The sequence below is a fragment of the Sturnira hondurensis genome, unplaced genomic scaffold (assembly GCF_014824575.4).
Source record: "Sturnira hondurensis isolate 20B ecotype Veracruz unplaced genomic scaffold, ASM1482457v3 Scaffold0001389, whole genome shotgun sequence".
Classification (NCBI taxonomy): domain Eukaryota; kingdom Metazoa; phylum Chordata; class Mammalia; order Chiroptera; family Phyllostomidae; genus Sturnira; species Sturnira hondurensis.
Genome location: NW_028074020.1, coordinates 357,791 through 381,411, shown reverse-complemented (window position 1 = coordinate 381,411; position 23,621 = coordinate 357,791). Strand labels below are relative to the sequence as shown.

The 23,621-nt window shown below is 37.0% G+C and overlaps 1 protein-coding gene across 3 annotated transcripts in view; it reads left to right on the top strand.

Annotated features, from left to right (window-relative positions):
- Positions 1-23,621, top strand: part of RPS6KA6 (ribosomal protein S6 kinase A6) — a 121,822-nt gene that overhangs the window by 86,778 nt on the left and 11,423 nt on the right. For all 3 annotated transcript variants that reach the window (XM_037027897.1, XM_037027875.1, XM_037027886.1), the window contains 2 exons: positions 5,525-5,601; positions 7,212-7,329. In XM_037027897.1, the coding sequence (XP_036883792.1) occupies positions 5,525-5,601; positions 7,212-7,329 (195 nt within the window). The remainder of the gene's footprint in view (positions 1-5,524; positions 5,602-7,211; positions 7,330-23,621) is intronic.

Below are 23,621 nucleotides of genomic sequence, written 5' to 3'. Positions count from 1 at the left end.
AAACACTTTAAGCCAGAAAATTTGGCGTGAAATGTTCAAGGTGATGAAAAGCAAGGACCTACAAACAAGATGACTTTACATAGCAAGGCTACTATTTATAATTGAAGATGAAATAGCTTTTCAGACAAGAGAAAGCCAAAGGAGTTCATTTTCATCAAACCAGTATTGCAGGAAATGTTAAAGGGTCTTCTTCTTCTTTTTTTTTTTTTAGAGAGAGAGGGAAAGAAACATCAGTGTGTTGTTGCCTCTTGAGTGCCCCCTCCTGGGGTTCTTTCCCACAACCCAGGCATGTGACCTGACTGGAAATCAAACCAGCGACCCTTTGGTTCGCAGTCCCATGCTCAATCAACTGAGATACACCAGCCAGGGATTAAAGGGTCTTCTTTAAGGAGAAGGAGCCCTGACTGATGTGGCTTAGTAGTTTGAGTGCTGGACTGCAAACCAAAGAGTCGCCAGTTCAGTTCCCAGTCAGGGCATATGCCTGGGTTGCGAGCCAGGTCTGCAGTAATGGGCACATGAGAGGCAACCACACATTGATATATGCTTCCCTCTCTTTCTATCTCCCTTGCCCTCCCTCCAAAAATAAATAAAATCTTTTTTAAAAAGGAGAAGGAAAGAGGAACGTAGTTCTAAAGAATAAAATGACAATGAATTTGTGACTATTAATAACTTTAAATGTAAATAGTTGAATGCTCCAATCAAAATGCATAGGCTAGCTGAATGGAAGAGAAAACAAGACCCACATATATGCTGTCTACAAAAGATCCACCTCACAGCCTCACATCAGAAGATACACACAGAATAAAAGTGAAGGTATGGAAAGAGATATTTTACGTAAATGAAAATGACAAAAATGATGGGGTAGCAATAATTATATCTCACAAAATAGACTTTACAGCAAAAGGCTATAGTAAGAGACAAAGAAGGATACTACATCATGATAAAGGGAGCAATCCAATAAAAGGATATAGTCCTTATAAATATTTATGTACCCCAAATAGGAGCACTTAAATATATAAAGCAAATCTTGTTGGACATAAAGGGAGAAATCAATAGAAATAGAGTCATATTAGGGACCCTTCACACCCCACTGACTTCAATGGATAGATCTTCCAGACAGAATATCAACAAAGAGACAGAGGCCTTAAACAGCACACTAGCTCAAATGGATCTAATTGATACCTTCAGAGCATTTAACCCAAACCAGCAGAATATACATTCTTTTCAAGTGCACATGGGACATTTTCTAGGATAGACTACATGTTAGGTCAAAAAACAAGTCTCAGTAAATTTAAGAAGATAGAAATCATGTCAAGCATCTTTTTTGACCATAGTGATATGAAAGTACAAATCAATAACAGGAGAAAAACTGAAAAACACAGAAGACATGGAGGCTACACACATTACTAAAGAATAAATGGGTGAACAATGAGATCATGGAAAAAAATCAAAAGGTACTTTGAAACAAATGAAAATGTAAACACAACAACCCCAAAATCTATGGGACACAGCAAAAACAGTCTTAAAAGGGAAATTCATAGCATTACAAGCCTACCTAAAAAAAAAAATAAGAAAAATCTCAAGTAAATCTTACACTTAACTTTGCACCTAAAGGAACTATAAAAAGAACAAGAAACATAGCCTAAAGTGAGTAGAAACAAGGAAATAATAAAGATCAGAGCATAAATAAATGAAATAGAGTATAAAAATATAAAATATCAATGAGAAGAAGAGCCGATTCTTTGAAAAGATAAATGAGTTTGACAAACCTTTAACTAGATTCATCCAGAGAAAAAATAAAGAGAACCCAAATAAACAAAATGAGAAATGGGGAATTCCTGTCAAGATGGTGGCATAGGCCCACTCGGCTTACCTCTTTGCTTACCTTTTTGCACAACCACAGCAAAATTACAACTAAGATATACAACAACCATCATTCAGAACTGATAGAAATCAAGTTGAATGGAAGTCCGACAAATACAGAATTAAACCACATCTAATGGGAGTAAAAGACAGAAAACTGTACTTGAACAATAATTAAATTAAAAAAATTAAAAAGAACACTAATTTTTAAAAAAGAAAGAAACCCCATCCACCCAGACTGGCAGGAGTGGCAAAGACGAGGAACAGGTTGGTCCCACATCCACATGTGGTAGATAAAATTTGGGAGAGAGATCTTGGAAGTGAGTAGTCATAGCCCCACATCAGGCCCGCCAGCCCAGGGTTCCAGTGCCAGGAAGATAAGTATGCGCAACTTCTGGCTACAAAACCAGCAGGGATTGAGTCAGTGGAAGAAACTTCTGGAACCCTAAGCAGTTCCTCTTAAAAAACCCACACATGGATGAACGTACTCAGACTCACTCCCTGTGGGCACCAGCAACTGGGTGGTGGCTTGAGGGTCACCAGTGGTGTGTAGGGGGAGGCTGAGATGTCTGGCATCAAGGCAAGCAGAGGCAATTTTCCCTTTTCTGGGCCCTCCCCATATAGCAGACTGGTGCCATATCTAGTATTCCATCAACCTGGCTAACACTGTTTGACCTGCCTTGGAGATTCTCAGACTCTGCCCCACCCAAGCTATTTTTCCATATCAATGACCCATCTTGGCTCTTGCTTTGCAAATTCCTAAATCTTCCCAAGCAAGCAGCAGCTGGCCTCAGTGAGCTCTAGGGCTGGAATTGGCAGCCTAGATTCGAGTAGCTGGCTTCACCTGGAAATCTCCAAGCCAGCCCAAGAAGCAGCCATTTCAGATTGCTTTATGACTCACACAGGTTGGCCCTGGGGCAAAAGGCAGGTTGGGGCTGACCTTGGCCGGCACTACCCGTGAAACCCTAGGTGCCACTGCACCCAGAGAACAGCTACAGACCACATCAAAGTACCACCACCCTGCCCCTGCACAGCTCATTTTCCATGGAGGGTGGAGGTCGCTGGTAGTGGTCACAGCCAATCCTTGCAGTTGACTGGCTTGGGAAAATCCCTTCCATTGATCTGCCAATAGTGACCAAGGTTCAACTACCAGAGGAGGGTGTACTCAGCCTGCAGGAAGGATACACCTTGAGTACCCAACCACTAGCTTGCCTTGTTTCTTTTATGGGTGTATGTTCTTAACATTACAGGGCATTGAGGCCTTCCCTAGGGCAAAAGTGGACTGCCTCTTCTGTACCCGTACAAAATGGGTTTAAGTGTGTGGTAAATATGTAAAGCAAGTTTTTCATAGTTGGTCCTAATTAGAGTAAGCAATATGACACATCCTGTGCCCTTTTTCTCATTACCTAGGAAGGAAATGGGAGTGTGAAATACTTATAGGTGACTCACTGATTAACCTTCACCTGTCCAACAAGTTCCTGGGAAGTCCCTCAATCTTGGCTATAGACTGGGACACTTTAAAAATACTGTTGTCAGCCCTGGCTTATGTGACTCAGTAGATTGAGTGCTGGGCTGTTAACCCAAATGTTGCTGGTTCGTTTCCCAGTCAGAGCACATGCCTGGGTTGTGGGCCAGGTTCCCAGTAGGGGATGCGCAAGAGACAACCACACACTGATGTTTCTTTCCCTCTCTTTCTCCCTTCCTTCCCCTGTCTCTAAAAATAAATAAAATATTTTTATTTTTATTTTTATTGTTGTTCAAGTACAGTTTTCTGTCTTTTACTCCCATCCCAACCCACCCCCCAGTCCTCCTCACCTCCCTCCCATTTCCACTGCCCCTAGTTGTTGTCCATGTGTCCTTTATACTTGTTCCTATAAACCCTTCCACTTTTCCCCTGAAATTCCCTCCCGTCTCCCCTCTGGTCACTGTCAACTTGTTCTCTATTTCAGTATCTTTGGTTATACTTTGCTCGTTTGTTTGTTTTGTTGTTTAGGTTCCTGTTAAAGGTGAGATCATATGGCATTTGTCTTTCACCTCCTGGCTTATTTCACTTAACATAATGCTTTAAAATTTTTTTAAAGTAAACATATTGACCTCAGTCAGACGAACAATGAACAAACATACTGTCATAAGGGAACCAGGGGAAACATGGTGTTGGTGCCTGTAACTGTAAGAGCTGATGAGAAAAGAAATAGAGTAGGAAAGAAAACAGGAGAGGCTTATGTTTTACTGATTCATGCCAACTTTGGTTTACCCTGATTTTAGTGGTTTAACTGTGCCTCACTATTTATTAGGGCTGTTGTAGTCTCTACTTGTGCTATTTACATAAGCTAGTTATCTAAGTATTTTGATAGCTTCTTCAGTTTTTCAGGTTTGCACATATGTGTGTTTACATAAATCCAATTTAACTAGGAAAAAAAACATTATATCTTGAATTTTAAGTTACAGACTCATTATTCATGTCTGGCAATTGTCAAAGACAAACATTAATATATTTAGCCTTTTATAAATGAAATGTCCATGATGGTAGTTATACAGTCCCCACTGTTAATGCATTAATAATGTGTCTATTTTGTTCCTATGCCTAAAGGCCTTAACAGTGGGCTTATTTTTCCAAATGAAAAGACTACATTTCATCTGTTTTTCTATAAACTTTTGTAAGCTCATGGAGAAAATTCACATGAATATATAATAAATGTATTATTTGATTTTTATTACCACTAGTGCCAAGAGCAAAAACATGAACTACCTAAATTATTGTATGAAAAATTAATGAAGCCATTCAGAATTTATCAAATGTGTGTTTGTGTTCCAGAAATATACTGGTCTTTTCAAGACATAAACTTTGTATATAAAATATAAATTCATCTTTCTTTCATAAGATCATATATTATCTTACCATCTCTTATGTAATAAAGAGGCAATTATCATAGATAATAAAAGCACAAGCTCTAGAGTAAGAATACCTGTTCTACTACTTAGTAGTTTTGTGGTATTGGGCAAATTTCTGAACATTTGCTTCACTTTCCTTGTCTTCAAAGTGGAAATAATATCTACCTCATAGAGTCAGTGTCAGGATTAAAGAGAGTACTGTGTATAGTATATATTAAGTTTTCTGTATATAGTAATCTTAAATTTTGATGTCTGTATTTCTTTTTCCTAACAGGAGAAGTGAAAGCTCATTAAGGTCAGGGATCATTTTACAAGGGTGTTTTTTATATGACCCCTGTTACTTTATTTTTTTAATAATTTTTTTCAAGATTTTATTTATTTCTCTTTAGAGAAGAAGGGAAGGAGAGAGGGAGGGAAACATCAATGCATGGTTACCTCTCGTGCACCCCCTGCTGGGAAGCAGCCCACAACCCAGGCATGCACCCCGACCAGGAACCGAACTGTGATCCTTTGGTTCTCAGGCCCATGCTCAATACACTGAACCACACCAGCCACGGCCCATGTTACTTACTATATTAATAGCCATTTATTCAATACTTGCTAACAGCAAAAGATTTTTGCTTTTAATATTCCATCAATCTATTTTTGAAAATATTAAAATAATTCAGTTTTTAAATTGTGAACATTTGTGACATTATTAGAAGCACAACTTTCAGATAAGAAAACAGAGTTTATACTGAGTAATACCATTTAAGTATTTCTTTCTCAGGTTCTTATGCAACAGGGCTATGATGCTGCTTGTGATATTTGGAGTCTGGGAGTCCTTTTTTACACAATGTTGGCTGGGTAAGAAACCTTTTATACATAAAATAATCCACACCACTATTTAAATTTCACCTCTTTATTTTGTAAAATGAGGACAGATGAGAATTACCTTAAGGAAAGTTCTATTGACATTTCAAAATATTATATATTATTTACTTTATAAAATTGAAAAAAAACATAAAGCAAGGCATTTAATGAGGCAATATGCAGATACATAATTAGAAGAGTTTTCAATGGAAATTGAAGTAAAAAGCACTTGAATTCTGGCTCTCCTGGCACTAGAGATTTAGTGAGATTGAGCTTCATAACAAATATATATAATAATGAAATGCTAACTTACAGAAATACACATGGTTACCTTCTCTTAGAGGGCTAAGAAAAATACTTTATAAAGGTAATAATTGGATTATGTTAGTGTTGGTAATTTACAAGTGTTGTTTTACTCTCAATATTTTTATTTAGGAATAAAAATTTATGGCTGTAGAAAAAGGCTAAGTTTAACAAAATCTAATGCATAGAATGGAGTTTGAAGAATTATATGGTAGTTATAATGCAGTTGTGTTTGACTTTTCAGAAAAAGCATTTAGTATAAATAAAATGTTCTTGATACAATAAAAGGTTTGTAAATATATTGTGAAAATGGTGACTAAATTATTGGCTTGGTGATGATTACATATGTCAGCGTATTCCACATACTTTTAATGTACATTAGTAAACTTTTGCAAAATAGTTATTGTCAAAAGCAAGTGCTAAAATTAAGGATAACCAACATTTGCAAATGAACTATAGGATATCATTTCTGGATTACTGCTCCCTATTATTTCTTTTATGACAAAACAAAACATGATTGTTATTGTATATGTGTGTGTTTAGTGTTATATCAACTTAATTATTATATGAAGAAATTAAGACATTGAGATGTTAAGATACATTTCTCATATTTTTTAAGTCTTTTTGTTCCTAAATTTGAATACCATTTTCAGTTCCATCTGTTGAAATAGTACAAAGCTGATCACTTTTTGTCACTGTGTAATTAATTTTTGAACTACTTTACCTATGTACAATGTATTTGTCTTCTTGTCTATGAACATGGATCCACATAATAATTTTAATGTCTATAGAGGGGTTTTTTGTTATTTTGATATGAATATTTAACCCATTTTCATGGACATTAATTAAAATTATTGTTAGTCTCTTTTCACCAATATGTTTTTAAAACTCTAATGAATAATTTGAACCAATATAATAAATGTATTTCTATGAATATTTAAAATTAACAATTTCCTCATAGTTGATATATTTGTTTTACTGACTTATGCCTGGAAGAATACAAAATGTATGTGTTTTATTCTGGTCTGATTTTAATACTAGCTTTACATGAAAAGCCACATTTATTTTGCCTTATCAAAGGCAAAGGAACATTGATATAGACAGGACTCTCTATTAATTAAATTAGGGTTAAGTTCACTGCTCGAAGTATCAAATTGGATATGCACAGTGAAGGGAAATGTTAAATGATATTCTTAATTTGCTATAGTAAATATGTGCATGTACTCTTATGTTTACCACTTTCAATTAGATTTGATATGTATATTACACCCTATGTTTATTAAAATCTATTTTATTAATAGCTACACTCCGTTTGCTAATGGCCCCAATGATACTCCTGAAGAGATACTACTGCGTATAGGCAATGGAAAGTTCTCTTTGAGTGGTGGAAACTGGGACAATATTTCAGATGGAGCAAAGGTATCAATTATAAGTGTGTTTCATGTTGTTGCATTAATGTTAAATTGCTGAAATATTTAAGTTGTAGTCTAGTCTATATTTGTCGGGTGTATTATGGAGTAAATCTCATATCCTGATCCTTGTAGAATAAATAAGTGGGGAATGTGATTGTCAGTATCTTTTAAACACTAGAAAAACAAAAGGGATTATATTCGTGGTTCACAGGCCCGTGCTCAGTCCACTGAGCTACACCAGCCAGGGCACAAAAGGGATCATATTTGGATCTTACCAATAACACAAGTGTGCTGTGTAGTATAGTGGAAGGAACACCTGATCAGAAGCCAGAACTAGAATTCTAGTTTTGATCTACTAACTAGCTGGAAAATGTGGAGGCTAAATTCTCATTTTGATTCCTTCCAAGTTCCAAATTCCATTTCTATGCATTTTGGTTTATTTATGATTTGTCGTATTTCCACTTTGGCAAAACAACCCAGGCATGTGCCCTGACTGGGAATCAAACTGGTGACCCTTTGCTTCAGAGACCTGTGCTCAGTCCACCCAGCTACACCAGCCAGGGCTCATATAGTCTCTTTTTATGAATGACCTGACTTCAGTTCTGTCTTCAAAACTTTTCTAAAAACGGTGGCAAATTCCCAAACAAATTGACTCTATGAATCTTTTAAAAAATTGTCTTCTGTATATTTTTACACTTCAGTTTTTTTCTGTTTTAAATTAGTGATAAGGTCGACTAATCTTCCCTTGCTCATAAATCCTTAAAATGGTTTTGTTTAGTTGTGAGAACTGTGGTATATGTTGTCACCTGATAACGCTTGTTTTACTTCATTATAGTTCCTTACAAGCTACTTTTCCCTTTCAAATGCTTTTCTTGCAATTAGCACTACCAGCAGAGGTTTACAGAAGATTGCTTCTGCTTGGCTCCTGTCCACACAGAGTTTGTAGGCCTTGTTTATTTAGTTAAATGTTGGGGGTGATAGTGGAAGTCATGTTAACTTTGTGTCTTATTGCTTAAATAGTTTCAGCCATCTCCTCACCTCTGAGCCCCAGGCTTAGAGAACATTAGCACTGATGCTTCCCTTTTATAAACATAGGGGGACAGAGAGAAGAATCTTTTATGGTGTTACTCCATATTAAAAATAAAGACTACCATTACTGGTATAGTTCAGTTGGTTGGGCGTCGTCCTGCATGGCAAAGGGTCACCAGTTGATTACATACTGGTCAGGGCACATGCCTGGGTGGTGGGCCTGGTCCCCATTTGGGGTGCATGTAAAAGGTGGCTGATTGATGTTTTCCCTTGCACATCAATGTTTTTCTCCCTCTCTCCCTCCCTTCCCCTTTCTCTAAATATAAATAAATACAATCTTTAAAAAGAATAAACACAATAATGCCCGAATAATTAAAGGACCAATCTATCTAAATTTTAGAATATTTTAAATAAGTAAAATGTGACTTATTTCACATATATATACCCTTAGCCAACAAAGAATTGCCCAGTAGAAGTTCTTGTGGGATGAATATTTATGGCCTCTTCCTTTGCCTCTTCTAAAAAATAATAGCTTCTACTTTTCCTCTTACCATCGACCCATTCCAACATTATATATGCTTTATTAGAGAGCTTATTACATTCTCCCTTCTCATACATTCTTTTGTATACATTTTTTGGTCTCCCCACATGGAGAGCTCTAAATGTCATATTCATTTTTGCATTTTCTTACACATCACGCAAATGAATACTTTTTCATTAGCTATTTAATATTTTTAGATTATTTTTAAAATTTATTTTTCCATTATAGTTAACACACAGTATTATATTACTTTCAGGTATACAACATAGTGATTAGACATTTATTTAGACTTTTATTTATGTATACCTTGTTAATTTACAGAGTAAGCTTTTTTGTTTATTATATAAACATAAATATTTTCTTGTGAATGACTGTAAATTTTAAATAAGTGGTGAAGTTTTACATATATATTTCTATTCCCTTTTGGCTTTTGGTTGCATTTAGTAGAAGAGTAGTTTGTTAATGTATTTACAAGTCATAGACTTCTAGAGGTCGAAGGGATCTGGCCCACTATTTTGCAGATAGGTAAACCAAGGTGTGTAGAATCTTATCTGGTCCATAGTCAGACACTAATCATTGGCAGAGCTGGAGCTGATTATCAGCATACTGAAGCTTATTACCCTTTATATAATCTATATTGCAGAGCATTTTTACAATTAAAAGAGTACATTGAAATCTTTCTAGAACTTCTAGTACCAGAGCTTTCAAATATCTTGTGATAAATCATACTGGAGAATGACTATAATGTATACACTAAGCTAGGGAAATACACAGGCAAAGGCAATCATTATTAGAATTCTTCAATTAGTTTTATTGTGAGAAATAAGTTATTTGTTGTTACCTGTGATCAATACACAAAGTATTAAGTATATGTGGAACTCGGTCTTTTATGCTGAGGAAGTATGAATTGTAATGCATTTAACCAAATGAAGTGCTTATAGTATAATTAGTAATAAGTAAGATAAAATGATTTACCTCAGTCACATGATTAAAACTGAAAGAGAAATGATGAACTATTGTTTCTAAACCTAAATTGATTTTGCCACCTGAGTATTGTGAAAATAGGAAAATTACTGTTCTCCTGTATTCATATATGTTTAATGAATTTGTAGTTTTTCTAGCTTTTACTTAAAATGAGTATAAAAAAAGAAATCATTAAGGTCTAGGTTAAATTACATTAATCATTTTCATTAGTAATGGTTCTCTTTCAATTAGGTTATCTAACTAAATACCCAAGTGATTATATATAAGTGATCCTTCTTGTCATAGTTCAGTATCTTCTTTTTTAACTGGACAGCACTACTGCACCCATTTGAAAAAATGGAAAATTATTCATAGGGAAGTGACAGATTTTTGTGAACTGTGGGTAAGCTCATTTTCCTCTTAGCTATCAAGAAAATTCAGTGAATATATTACTTAAGATAATGACACTTAAGTTCTTTCATTTGTCATCCATCATCTACCTGTCATTTTGTCAAGGAGATCTTGCTACTTATTTCTAAAGAAGGTTAAAATGAAATAAGATAAATTAAGTCCTATTAAAATTACTTTGATTTCTTTAAAATTACATAGCAAAATGTTACTTCTGCTATGATGCCATTTGATAGCATAAACCAATCAGCATTCTGTTCCTATCTTTCCTAGGAAACAATAATTGTAATGTATTGTAAGCATTTAGGATATGGCCATATATTTGTTCTCACTTTCTTTTTTTAAAGTATATTTTATTGATTATGCTATTAAAATTGTCCCAATTTTTTCTTCCCTTTTATCCCCCCTCCATCCTGCACCCTGCCACCCTGCCACCCTCCAGCATTCCCCCCCTTAGATCATGTCCATAGGTTATACACATAAGTCCTTTGACTTCCCCATTTCCTATATTATTCTTAATCTACCCCTCTCTATTTTGTATCTACCTATTATGCTTCTTATTCTCTGTACCTTTCCCCCCATTCTCCTCCTTCTCCCCACTGGTAACCCTCCATGTGATCTCCGTTTCTGTGTTTCTGTTCCTGTTCTAGTTACTTGCTGAGTTTGTTTTTGTTTTCTAGGTTTAGATGTTGATAGTTGTGAGTTTGTTGTCATTTTACTGTTCATATATTTATCTTTTCCTTAACTAAGTTTCTTTAACATTTCATATAATAATGGCTTGGTGATGATGAACTCTTGTAACTTGACCTTGTCTGGGAAGCACTTGATCTGTCCTTCCATTTTAAATGATAATTTTGCTGGATAGAGCAATCTTGGATGTAGGTCCTTGCATTTCATGACTTGGAATACTTCTTTCCAGCCCCTGCTTGCCTGTAAGGTTTCTTTTGAGAAATCAGGTGATAGCCTTATGGGAACTCCTTTGTAGGTAACTCTCCCCTTTTCTCTTGCTGCTTTTAAGAGTCTCTCTTTATCTTTAATCTTGGGTAATTTAATTATGATGTGCCTTGGTGTGTGCTTCCTTGGGTCCAACTTCTTTGAGATTCTGTGGGCTCCCTGGATTTCGTAGAAGTCTATTTCCTTTGCCAGATTGGGGAAATTCTCCTTCATTATTTGTTGAAATAAGTTTTCCATTTCTTGCTCTTCCTCTTCTCCTTCTGGCACCCCTATGATTCAAATGTTCAAATGTTTAAAGTTGTCCCGCAGGTTCCTAAGTCTCTTCTCATTTCTTTGAATTCTTGTTTCTTCATTCTGTTCTGGGTGAATGTTTATTTCTTCCTTCTGCTCCAAACTGTTGACTTGAGTCACAGTTTCCTTCCCTTTACTGTTGGTTCCCTGTACATTTTCCTTTATTTCACTTTTCATAACCTTTACTTTTTCCTTTATTTTGCAGCCATACTCAACCAATTCTGTTAGCATTCCAATTACTAGTGTTTTGAACTGTGCATCTGAGCTTAGTTGTATTTTTTCTGGAGCTTTGATCTGTTCTTTCATTTGGGCCATATATTTTTTTTGTCTTGGCGTAGTAAGCAGCAGAGCCTTAGGTATTCACCAGGGTGGGGCAACCCACATCACTGGGTTGTGGCGCTGTATGTGGGGGAGAGGTCCAAGAGGGAACAATGCTGCTTGTTCAGCTCTCTACCAGCTTACAGCCACTTCCTCTGCTTCCCCCAAGCAAACTGGGCCTTTCTGGTGCTGATTCCTTGGTGGGTGGGTTTGTGTGTGTTCTAGGACCCTGTGGGTCTCTCCAGCCAACTGTGCTGTGATGCTGGGAGTTTTCCCCATTGCCTTAACCCTGACAGGTGTTTTCTATCAAAGGTTTTGAGGCTTTATTTCCCCTCAGTGGAACCCTGGGTTGGGTGGCCTGTCTCGCTCCCTACTTGTTTCTCCCGGTTTACCTACATGCAAATACGGGGACCACTCACTCTGCTAGCAGCCACCTCACGCAGTTCACCAACTGCTGCCTCACCCGGTCCTCCAGCCACTGCTTTGCCGTGAGTACTCTTCACCTCACTGCCCCCCCTCCTACCTGTGTGAATGAATGTTTCTTTAACTCCTTGGTTGTCAGACTTCCATACAATTCAGTTTTCTGGCAGTTCTGGTTGGTTTTTGTTTTTAAATTTGTTATTGTCCTACTTTTGGTTGTACTAGGAGGCACAGTGTATCTACCTACACCTCCATCTTGGCCAGAAGTCCTGAGCTCAATCAATTCTGTGAGCATATTGATTACCAGTGTTTTGAACTCTGCATCAAATAGGTTGTCTGTCCCCTCATTGCTTAGTTCTTTTTCTGGAGTTTTGATCTGTTTTTCATTTGAGCCATATTTCTTTGTCTCGGTGTACCTGTTAAGTTGTAAGGGAGTGGAGCAACCCTCCTCACTGTGTGGCGATGTTGTCTGTGGGGGAGGGGTCAGAGAGGGAACAGTGCTGCTGGCTCGCTCTGCTCTTTCCAATTAGCTCTCCTTTCCCCAGTGAGACTAGGAGCTTCTCCCACCTTTGCAACCCCCACAGGTTTTTGCAGCTAGAGGCTTTGAATCTTTAGTTTCCCAGTCATCCAGCCTGCCTGGTCCTCAAGTCACTGCTTTACCACACATTCTCCCCACCTGGCTGCCCATCTCTGCCCCACCTACCAGTCTGAGTGAATGTTTCCTTGCCTCCTTGGTTGTTGGAGTTCCATGCAGTTTGATTTTCTAGAAGTTCTGCTTGTTCTCTGTTTTTAAATTGGTTGTTATACTTCTTTTGGTTGTGCAAGGGAGTGAAGCATTTCTACCTACACCTTCCTCTTGGCTGCAATTCATATCTCTTTTTTTTTCAAATTGTGTTCCCCTGGTGATTAGTGATATTTCGCATCTTTTCATGTACCTGTTGGCCATTTTTTTGGTAAAAATGTCTATTTATATCCTCTGCTATGTTTTAAAATCAGATTATTTGTGAAGGATTTTTTGTGGTTGAGTTGTAGGAGTTTCTTGTATATTTTGGATATTAACCCTATATCAAATATTTGGTTTGCAAATTTTCTCTCATTCCATAGGTTTCATTTTCATCTTTTTGACTGTTTTGCTGTGCAGAAGCTTTTAAGTTTGCTGTAGTCCCACTTTTTAAATCCCACTTGGCAACATATGCAAAAAATCACTGCCAAAACCAATGTTGAGAAGCTTTTTCTGTAGGAGTTTTATGGTTTCATGTCTTAAAGTCTTCAACCCATTTCAAATTAATTCCCGTGTGTGGTGTAAAATAGTGGTTTAATTTTATTATTTTGGATATAATTTTCCAGTTTTCCTAGTACTGTTTATTAAAGAGACTATCTTTATCCCATTAAGTATTGGACCTCTTACTAAATATTGCCTAGCTGTAGATTACTTGGTTTATATTTGAGCTCTCAATTCTGTGTTTTTGGTTTATGTGTCTGTTTTTATTTCAGCACCATATAGTTTGAAGTAAGGAAAGGTGATGCCTCTACTTTGTTATTTTCTCAGAATTACTTTGTCTTCTTGGGGTCTTTTGTGATTCCATATGAATTTTAGGATTTTTTTTAATTTCTGTGAAAAATACCATTGGCTTTTTAGAGGGATTGCATTGAATCTGTAGATGATTTTGGGTAATATGGACATTTTAACTATATTAATTCTTCTAGTACTTGAGCACATGGTATCTTTCCATTTATTTGCATCATCTTAAATTTCTTTTATTTTTTATCCTTTTCAGTGTATAAGAAATATTCACCTCCTTGGTTAATTTATTCCTAAATATTTTATTGTTTTTTAATATAATTTTTTATTCAATTCTTGTTCAAGTACAGGTTTCTGTCTTATTATTTTATTGTTTTTGGTGTTTTATAAATGGTATTGTTTTCTTTATTTTTTTAGATAGTTGTTTGTTTGGAGAAATACAGTTGATTGTCATATATTGATTTGGTATCCTGCAGTTACTGAATTTGTTTATTTTAACAGTTTTTTTCGTGAAATCTTTAATGTCTGTATATAAGATCATGCCATCTGCACACATGATTTTACATTTCCTTTCTGATTCAGAGATGTTTTATTTCTTTTCCTTGCCTAACTTTTCTGGCAAGGAGTTTTCATATTGTTTTGAATAGGAATGATGTGGGCTTGTCATATATGGCCTTTATTATATTAAGGTATGTTTTCTCTAAAACCAAAGGGACCTTAAAAATACAAAATTAGCAAATGGAAGGTGGTAATAAAAAATAAACCAGAAATAATGCAATAGAGATTAGAGTTGTTGAGAGTTTTATCATGAGAGGATGTTGAATTTTATCTGGTACTTTTCCTACATTTATTGAGAGGATCATATGATTTTTGCCCTTCAATCTACTAGTGTGGTAATTCGCATTTATTGATTTGTGTATGTTGAATTATTCTTGCTTCCCATGGATAAATTCCAGTCAATTATGGTGTATGTTGTTTTTAATGCACTGTTGAATTCAGTTTACTATAATCTAGTTGAGAATGTTTACATGTGTATTCATCAGTGATATTGACCTGTGTTTTCTTTTCTTGTACTGTCCTTACCTAGCTTTGACAGCAAAGTAATTCTGGCCTTATAAAATAAGTTTGGGGATATTTGCTCCTGTTCTGATTTTTTAAAGAGTTTTAGGAAAAAAATGGCATTAATTTTTCTGTGGGGGTGACTTTTCCCACAAGTCCCCCCATCCGCCACAGATGAAAGTAAACATTACCAAGACATGATCTACTTGGGGAGGAGAGGTGGCCAATCCCTCAAAAGGGAAGGGCCTCAAGCTCCTTTCTCCAGGGACTTTTATTGGGTTGTAATACACAGGAATACAGGGCGGCAAGGATCAAACAGTAGATAACATTTCAAAGAAATCTGAGGGCTTAGTCTGAGTCAGTGTCTGTCAGGAAGGGGATTTGCAGAAATTTTAGGGTTTCTTGCTCCGACCCTTAACATATGAATGAAAACAGTCTTAGAAGAGCAGGTTTCACAGGTTTTTTAGGAAATTTTTGTGATGCCAGATTTTTTCCCAGGATCCGCTCTGGTAAAGTAAGGAGCTGCACCCCTCCTGATCAGGTATTCAGTCTTAAGTGGATTAGAGCCAGGAAGCACTTCTCCCAGAGGACGTGGGGACTTGGGCTATGTCACATAGCTGGGGGCCACGGGTCTGTCGCTCACTCTTTGTTGCAGCCCCCCAAGTCCTTCTATGGTGGCCTCCCAAGTGATCGAGTCTGACTTAGATTGCTGATCGCTGTGAGGAGATTTACCCATCATGGACTCCCAACCATGCTTTGGGGGCAGGGAGGAAACTGAGGTGGCATTTGCTACTAGAGACAAGCTTTGTCTCCTGTGGCTTGCATTCTGAAGGTCGCTCACTCATCCTTAGCCATGGGAGGCAGTTACAATTCCTGAAACCAGGCAGAGCGGTCCCCAACATTTTTCTTTAACTATTTGGTAGAATTCACTAGTGAAACCATCTGGTCTTGTGGTTTTCTTTGTTGTGGGGTTTTTTATTACTGCTTCATGCTCTTTACACCTAATTGGTCTTTTCAGGATTTTTGTTTCTTCATGATTCAGTTTGGGTGGGTTGTATGTTTCTAGGAATTTACCCATTTTTTAGTTTATCTAGTTCTATGGCATATAATTTTTCATAGTAGTTTTTTATGATTCTTTGTATTTCTGTGGTATTATTTATAATTATTATTGGTATCAGTATGGTATGATTTTTATTTTATTTGTTTGAGTCTTTTTTTGAGTAGTCCAACTAAAGGATTGTCAATTTTGTTTATCTTTTCAAAAACTAGCTCTTAGTTTCATTGATCTTTTCTATTGTTTCCTGATCTTTATTTCATTATTCTTGTTTGATCTTTATTACCAAATTTCATCTGCTAATTTTGGACTTTTTTCTAGGACTATGAAGTAAAAGTATAGGTTGCTTTTTGAGATTTTTCTTTTTTCTCAATATAGGCATTCATTGGTTTAAACTTCCTTCTTAGACCCCTGCTTTTGCTGCTTCTCATAAGTTCTTGTATGTTATTAATCTATTTTTCTTTATTGTTATTTTTCCCTTTTGATTTCTTCTTTGGCCATTAATTTTTAGGAGATTGGTTTTATTGTCATTTGAATTTTTCTGGTAAGAAATCTGCTGCTATCCTTGTCTTTCTTTTACTATAAGCTCTGTACTTGGTGTTCATTGAGTAGTTTGGATCAGTGGGTTTATACTTTTCACCAAATTTCGAAATGTTGAGGCCTTTATTTTTTCAAATATTTTTCCTCCCCCTCTTTTTCTTTGGGACAGTAAATGGACTAAATGTATTATGCTGCTTGAGATTGTCCCCACCCCATTAATGGTTTTCTCTTTTGCTTTTTTTGTTTCACACTCTTCCTTTTTTAAAAAATTATTGTTCAAGTACACTTTTCTGTGTTTTACTCCCATCCCAGCCCCCCCCCCACTGCTCCCCACCTCCCTCCCATTTCCACTCCTGTTAGTTTTTGTCCAGGTGTCCTTTATACTTGTTCCTGTGTATCCTTCCCTTTCCCTCTGAAATTCCTTCCCCACCCCCTCTGGTCCCTGTCTGCCTGTTCTTGATTTCAGTGTCTTTGGTCATATTTTGCTTGCTTGTTTGTTTTCTTGTTTAGCTTCCTGTTAAAGGTGAGATCATATGGTATTTGTCTTTCACCTCCTGGCTTATTTCACTCAGCATAATGCTTTCCAGTTCTCTCCATGCTGTTGCAAAGGGTAGGAGCTCCTTCTTTCTTTCTGCTGCATAGAATTCCATTGTGTAAATGTGCCATAGTTTTTGGATCCATTCATTTAATGCTGAGCACCTAGGTTGCTTCCAGCTCTTGACTATTGTAAATTATGCTGCTATGAACATTGGGGTGCACAGGTTCTTTTGGATTGGTGTTTCAGGGTTCTTAGGATATACTCCTAGCAGTGGGATTGCTGAGTCAAAGGCATATACATTTTTAATTTTGTTAGAAAATTCCATACTGTTTTCCAGAGTGGTTGTACCAGTCTCCACCCCACCAACAGTGAACTAGGGTCCCCTTTTCCCTACACCCTCTCCAACATTTGTTGTTTATTGCTGTGTTTATGATAGCCATTCTCACTGGTGTAAAGTGGTATCTCATTGTGGTTTTAATTTGCATCTCTCTGATAGCAAGTGATATTGAGCATCTTTTCATGTGTCTCTGGATCCTCTGTATGTCCTCCTTGGAGAAGAGTCTGTTCAAGTCCTTTTTTTTTTTAATTGGGTTAGTTGTCTTCTTAGAGTGAAGTCGTGTGAGTTTTTCTATATTTTGGAGATTAAATCTTTGTCTGAGGTATCATTGGCAAATATGATTTTCCAAACAGTTGTTTCTCTTTTTATCTTGATATTATATTCTTTAGCCTTGCAGAAGCTTTTAATTTTGATGAGATACCATTTGTTTATTCTTTCCTGTATGTCCCTTGCTCTAGGGGACGTATCAGTAAAGAAATTGCTGTGTGGAATATCTGAGATTTTCCTGCCAGTGTTCTCCTCTAGGACTTTAATGGTGTCACGGCTTATATTTAAGTCTTTTATCCACCTTGAATTTATTTTGGTGTATGGTGTAAGCTGGTGGTGCTCGAGTTTCATTTTTTTGCATGTAGCTGTCCAGTTCTCCCAACAACACTTGTTGAAGAGGCTATCTTTACCCCAGTTTATGTTACTGCCCCCTTTGTCAAATATTAATTGACTGTAGAAAGTTGGGTTTATACCCGGCCTGTCTGTTCTGTTCCATTGGTCTATGTGCCTGTTTTTATGCCAGTACCAGGCTGTTTTGATTACAGTGGCCTTGTAATACAGCTTGATATCAGGTATTGTGATCCCTCCCACTTTGTTCTTCTTTCTCAAAATTCCAGCTGCTATTTGGGGTCTTTTATGTTTCCATATAAATTTGTGAAGTATTTGTTCAATGTCTCTGAAATATACCATTGGTACTTTAATGGGTATTGCATTGAATCTGTAAATTGCTTTGGGTAGTATGGACATTTTGATGATGTTAATTCTTCCAATCCATGACCATGGTATATGTTTCCATTTGTTTGTGTCTTCCTTGATTTCTTTCTACAATGTTGTGCAGTTTTCTGCATACAGAACTTTTATCTGTTTGATTAGGTTTATTTCTGGGTATTTTATTTTTGTTTTGCTATATCGAATAGGATTTTTTTTCTTGATTTCTGCTTCTGCTGTTTCATTGTTAGTATACAAAAATGCCTTCAATTTCTGGATATTGACTTTGTATCCCGCTGTTTTGCCAAATTCATTTATTAGGTCGAGCAGTTTTTGGATAGAGTCTATAAGACTTTCCATGTACACTACCATGTCATCTGCAAACAATGACAGTTTTGTTTCCTCCTTTCCAATTTGGATGCCTTTTATTTCCTTTTCTTGTCTAATCGCTGTGGCTAAAGCTTCCAATACTATATTAAAAAGAAGTGGTAAAAATGGACAACGTTGTCTTTTTCCTGTTCTTAGTGGAAAACATTTTAGTTTTTTCCCATTGAGTATGATGTTGACTGTAGGTCTCTCATATATGGCCTTTATTATATTGAGGAATCCTCGCTCTATTCCCACTTTGCTGAGTGTTTTTATCATAAATGGGTGTTGTAACTTATCAAAAGGTTTTTCTGCATCTGTTGATGTGATCATGTGATCTTTGTCTTTGTCTTTGCTTTTGTTTATGTGATGTATTACATTTACTGATTTGCAGATATTGAACCATCCTTGCATCCCTGGGATGAATGCTACTTGGTCATGGTGTGTGATGTTTTTTAATCTATTGTTGGATGTGATTTGCCAATATTTTGTTGAGGATTTTAGCATTGATGTTCATCAGCGATATTGGCCTTAAGTGTTCTTTCTTTGTTGTGTCTTTATCTGGTTTTGGAGTTAGGATTAAGCTGGCTTCATAAAAAGAGTTTGGGAGTTTTTCATCATTTGGGTTTTTTTGGAATAGTCTGTGAATAATAGGGGTTACCTCTTCCTTAAATGCTTTGTAGAATTCTCCTGTGAAACCATCTGGTCCGGGGCTTTTGTGTGATGGGAGTTTTTTGATTACTGCTTCAATTTCATCTGCAGTTTATTGGTCTTTTCAGGCTTTCTGATTCTTATTCGTTGAGTTTTAGAAGGTTATATTTTTGTAGAAATTTGTCCATGTCACCTAGGTTTTCAAATTTCTTGGCATACAGTTCTCCATAGTAATTTCTTACAATCCCTTCTATTTCGGTGGTGTCAGTTGTAATCTCTCCTCTTTTATTTCTAACTGTGTTTATTTGTGTCCTCTCTCTTCTTTTCTTGATGAGCCTATTTAAAGGCTTGTGGATTTTGTTTATCTTAAAAATAAACAGTTCCTAGATTCATTGATATTTTTATAATTGTGCTTTTATTCTCTATGTCATTTACTTCTGCTCTTATCTTGGTTATTTCCTTCCTTCTTCTTGCTCTGGGCTGTCTTTGTTGTTGTTCCTTGAGTTCTTGTAGACATGGGGTTAGGTCATTTGTTTGAAATGTTTCTATTTTTTTAGATAGACCTGTATTGCTATGAACTTCCCTTGCAGGTCTGCCTTGGCCATGTCCCATAAGTTTTGGGTTGTTGTGAGTTCATTTTCATTTGTTTCCAGGAAGTTTTTGATATCTTCCCTAATTTCATTCCTGACCCATTCATTGTTTAATAGAATGCCATTCAATCTCCATGATTTTGAGTGTTTTGGATTTTTTCCTTTGGGGTTCGTTTCCAGTGTCAGTCCCTTATGGTTGGAGAAAATGCTTGATATGATTTCAATTTTTTTGAATTTTGTTGAGGTTCATTTTGTGTCCTATCAAATGGTCTGTCTTTGAAAATGTTCCATGTGCATTTGAAAAGAATGTGTATGTAGCTTCTTTGGGATGAAGGGCTCTCTCTATATATCAGTTGAGTTCATTGCATCTGGGGCGTTGTTCAATGCCACAATATCTTTTTTGATATTTTGTTTGGAAGATGTGTCTATTTTTTACAGTGGGGTGTTAAAATCCCCTACTGTAATTGTGTTGCTGTCAATATCTTTCTTGAAGTCCTCTAAGATTTTCCTTATATATTTGGGTGCTCCTATATTGGGTGTATATATATTTACGATGTTAATATGTTCTTGGTGGTTTCTTCCCTTGAGTACCATGAAGTGACCTTCTGAGTCTCTCTCTATGGCCTTTGTTTTGAGGTCTATTTTGTCTGATATGAGTATTGCTACCTCGGCTTTTTTTTTTCTTGTCTGTTTTTTTTGAAATATTTTGTTCGAATCCTCTACTTTTATTCTGTGCAGGTCTTTTGTCCTGAGGTGGGTTTCTTGTAGGCAGCATATGTGTGGGTGGTGCTTCCTTATCCATTCAGCTATTCTATGTCTTTTGATTGGAACATTTAATCCATTTACATTTAAGGTTATTATTGATAACTACTTATTCATTGCCATTGTTGTACCTGTGTTCCTCTGTCTCTCTCTTTTCCTTCCTTTCCTTCCTTCCTTTCCTTCCCTTCCTTTTCTTCCTTTCCTTCCTTTCCTTAAAGCAGTCCTTTTAGCATCTCTTGCAGAGCTGGTTTGGTGGAGGTGTATTCATTTAGACTTCTTTCATCTTGGTAGCTCTTTATTTGGCCTTCTATCTGTTTTTAAAAATATATATTTCATTGATTATGCCATTACAGTTGTCCCATTCCCCCCTCCACTTCCCTCCACCCTGTTCACTCCTCCCCACCTTTCCCCCCTTTTGTTCATATCCATGTGTCACAAGTTCTTTAGTTTCTGTATTTCCCATAGTATTCCTGCACTCCCCCTGTCTATTTTCTACCTACCTTCTATGCTACTTCTTCTCTGTACCTTCTCCCCCCTTCTCCTCCTCTCACTCCCGTGTTGCTAACCTTCCATGTGACCTCCATTTCTGTGGTTCTGCTCCCGATCTAGCTGTATTCTTAGTTTGCTTTTGTTTTAGGTATGGTTGTTAATAAATGAGTTTACTGTCCTTTCATTGTTCATATTTTTTATCTTCTTTTTCTTAGATAAGTCCCTTTAACATTTCATATAATAAGTGCTTGGTGATGATGAACTCCTTGAATTTGACCTTATCTGAGAAGCACTTTATCTGTCCTTCCATTCTAAATGAAAGCTTTGCTGGATAGAGCAATCTTGGATGTAGGTCTTTGGATTTCATGCCTTGGAATACTTCTTTCCAGCCCCTTCTTGCCTGTAAGGTCTCTTTTGAGAAATCAGCTGACAGTCTGCTGATGGGCACTCCTTTGTAGGTGACTGTCCCCTTATCTCTTGCTGCTTCTAGAATTCTCTCCTTCATTTTCATCTTGGCTGATATATTGATGATGTGCCTTGGTGTGTTCCTTCTTGGGTCCAACTTCTTTGGGACACTCTGAGGTTCCTGGACTTCCTGGAAGTCTATTTCCTTTGCCAGAGTGGGGAAGTTCTCCTTTATTATTTGTTCAAATAAGTTTTCCCACTTGTGGCTGTTCCTCTTCCCCTTCTGGTACCCCTATAATTTGGATGCTGGAACGTTTAAAGATTTCCTGGAGGTTCCTAAGCCTCTCCTCATTTTTTTGAATTTTTTTTTCTTCCTTCTTTTCTGTTTGGTTGTTTCTTTCTTCCTTCTGGTCCACTCCCTTGATTTGAGTCCCAGTTTCCTTTCCATCACTATTGGTTTCCTGTGCATTTCCCTTCATTTCAATTAGTTTTGCCTTCATATGTTCCTCTAATGTGTGGCTAAAATCAACGAATTCTGTGAGCATCCTGATCACCAGTGTTTTGGACTGTGCATCTGAAAGGTTGGCTATTTCTTGGTCAGTTAGAATTATAAGCTCTGGGACTTTGAGCTGTTCTTGAGTCATAATGTTTGGTCTGTTCGCACCTGTTATGTTTTAGGGGCAGAGCCTTAGGTGCTAACTAGGGCCGGGCAACCGATTTGCTGGGTTGTGATGCGGTCTGCCTGAGTGGATCGTTGTTGTCGTACTTCCGTACAGTTCAGTTTTCACTGTTTGGGGCTCATCTTTGTTTCTCAAACTTAGCTGTCTTTAAATTTAGTTGTGGGAGGGGGCACAGTGTTTCCACCTATGCCTCCATCTTGGCCAGAAGTCCTGGCCTTCTATCTTGATTGAGAGCCTTGCTGGGTAAAGTATCCTCAGTTGCAGGCCTCTGGTTCTCATTACTTGAAATATTTCTTGTCATTCTCTTCTTGTTTGTATGTAGCATTTCCATCGAGACGTCAGTAGCTTCCCTTATTGGGGCTCCCTTGTATGTTACTTCCTTTTTCTCCCTTGCTGCCTTTAAGATTCTCTCTTTATCGTGGAATTTTGCGATTTTAGTGATGATGTGTCTTGAAGTGGGCCTCTTTGGGTTCCTCTTAATTGGGACTCTCTCTGATTCCTGGATTTGTGTGACTTTTTCTCTCATCAAATTAGGGAAGTTTTCCCTCACTACTTTTTCAAATAGGTTTTCTATCCCTTGTTCTTCTTCCTCTTCTTCTGGTATCCCTATTATTCAGATATTCTTATGTTTCATATTGTCTCGCATTTCCCTTAATCCCTCTTCATTCTTTCTGAGCCTCTTTTCCTTTTCTTGCTCTTTCTGGGAGTTTTTTTCCTACTTTTCCTCCAACTCACTGATCTGATCTTCTGCTTCATTGATTCTGCTTTTGATTTCTTCTACTGTGTTCTTCAGAAATTGCATCCTTCATTTCCTCTTGGCCCTTGCTCATAGTTTGTATTTCCTTTTTCATGTTGATATAGTTTGCAGCGAGTTCATTGTAGCTCCCCTCTAGTTTCTGGTAGCTCATTGTGAGCTCTATGAATTTCCCGATAACCAGTGCTTTGAATTCAGTATCTGAAAGCTGACTTTCCTCTATTTCATCTAACATTCTTTCTAAGACTTCCACCTTTTCTTTCATTTGGGGATTGTTTCTCTGTCTTCCATTGTTTGTGAGACTCTTCTTGTTGGCCTCAGCTTCTTAAAATGCTCTGTTCTGACTCTCTGGGTTTATGGTGTGAACTTCTGTGGTATAATACCTGTGAAATTCAGTGGTGCAGTCTCCTTTGGGTATACTGATGTTCACCACTTCCACCTACTCCTTTTTTTGTGATCAGCAGGAGGGGGAGGCAAAATTGTTTATGACAGCGAGAGCGTAGTTTGTGATATTTACAGTTACAGCTGGTAGAGAAGAGATAGAAAATCTTTAGGCTATATATAGTGTTAACTGTAATCTTCAACCCAACCTGCCACTTTTAGGAGAGGATGAACAAAAAATAAGTCTCTTGTTAGGGAGAGAAGGCTTGTGA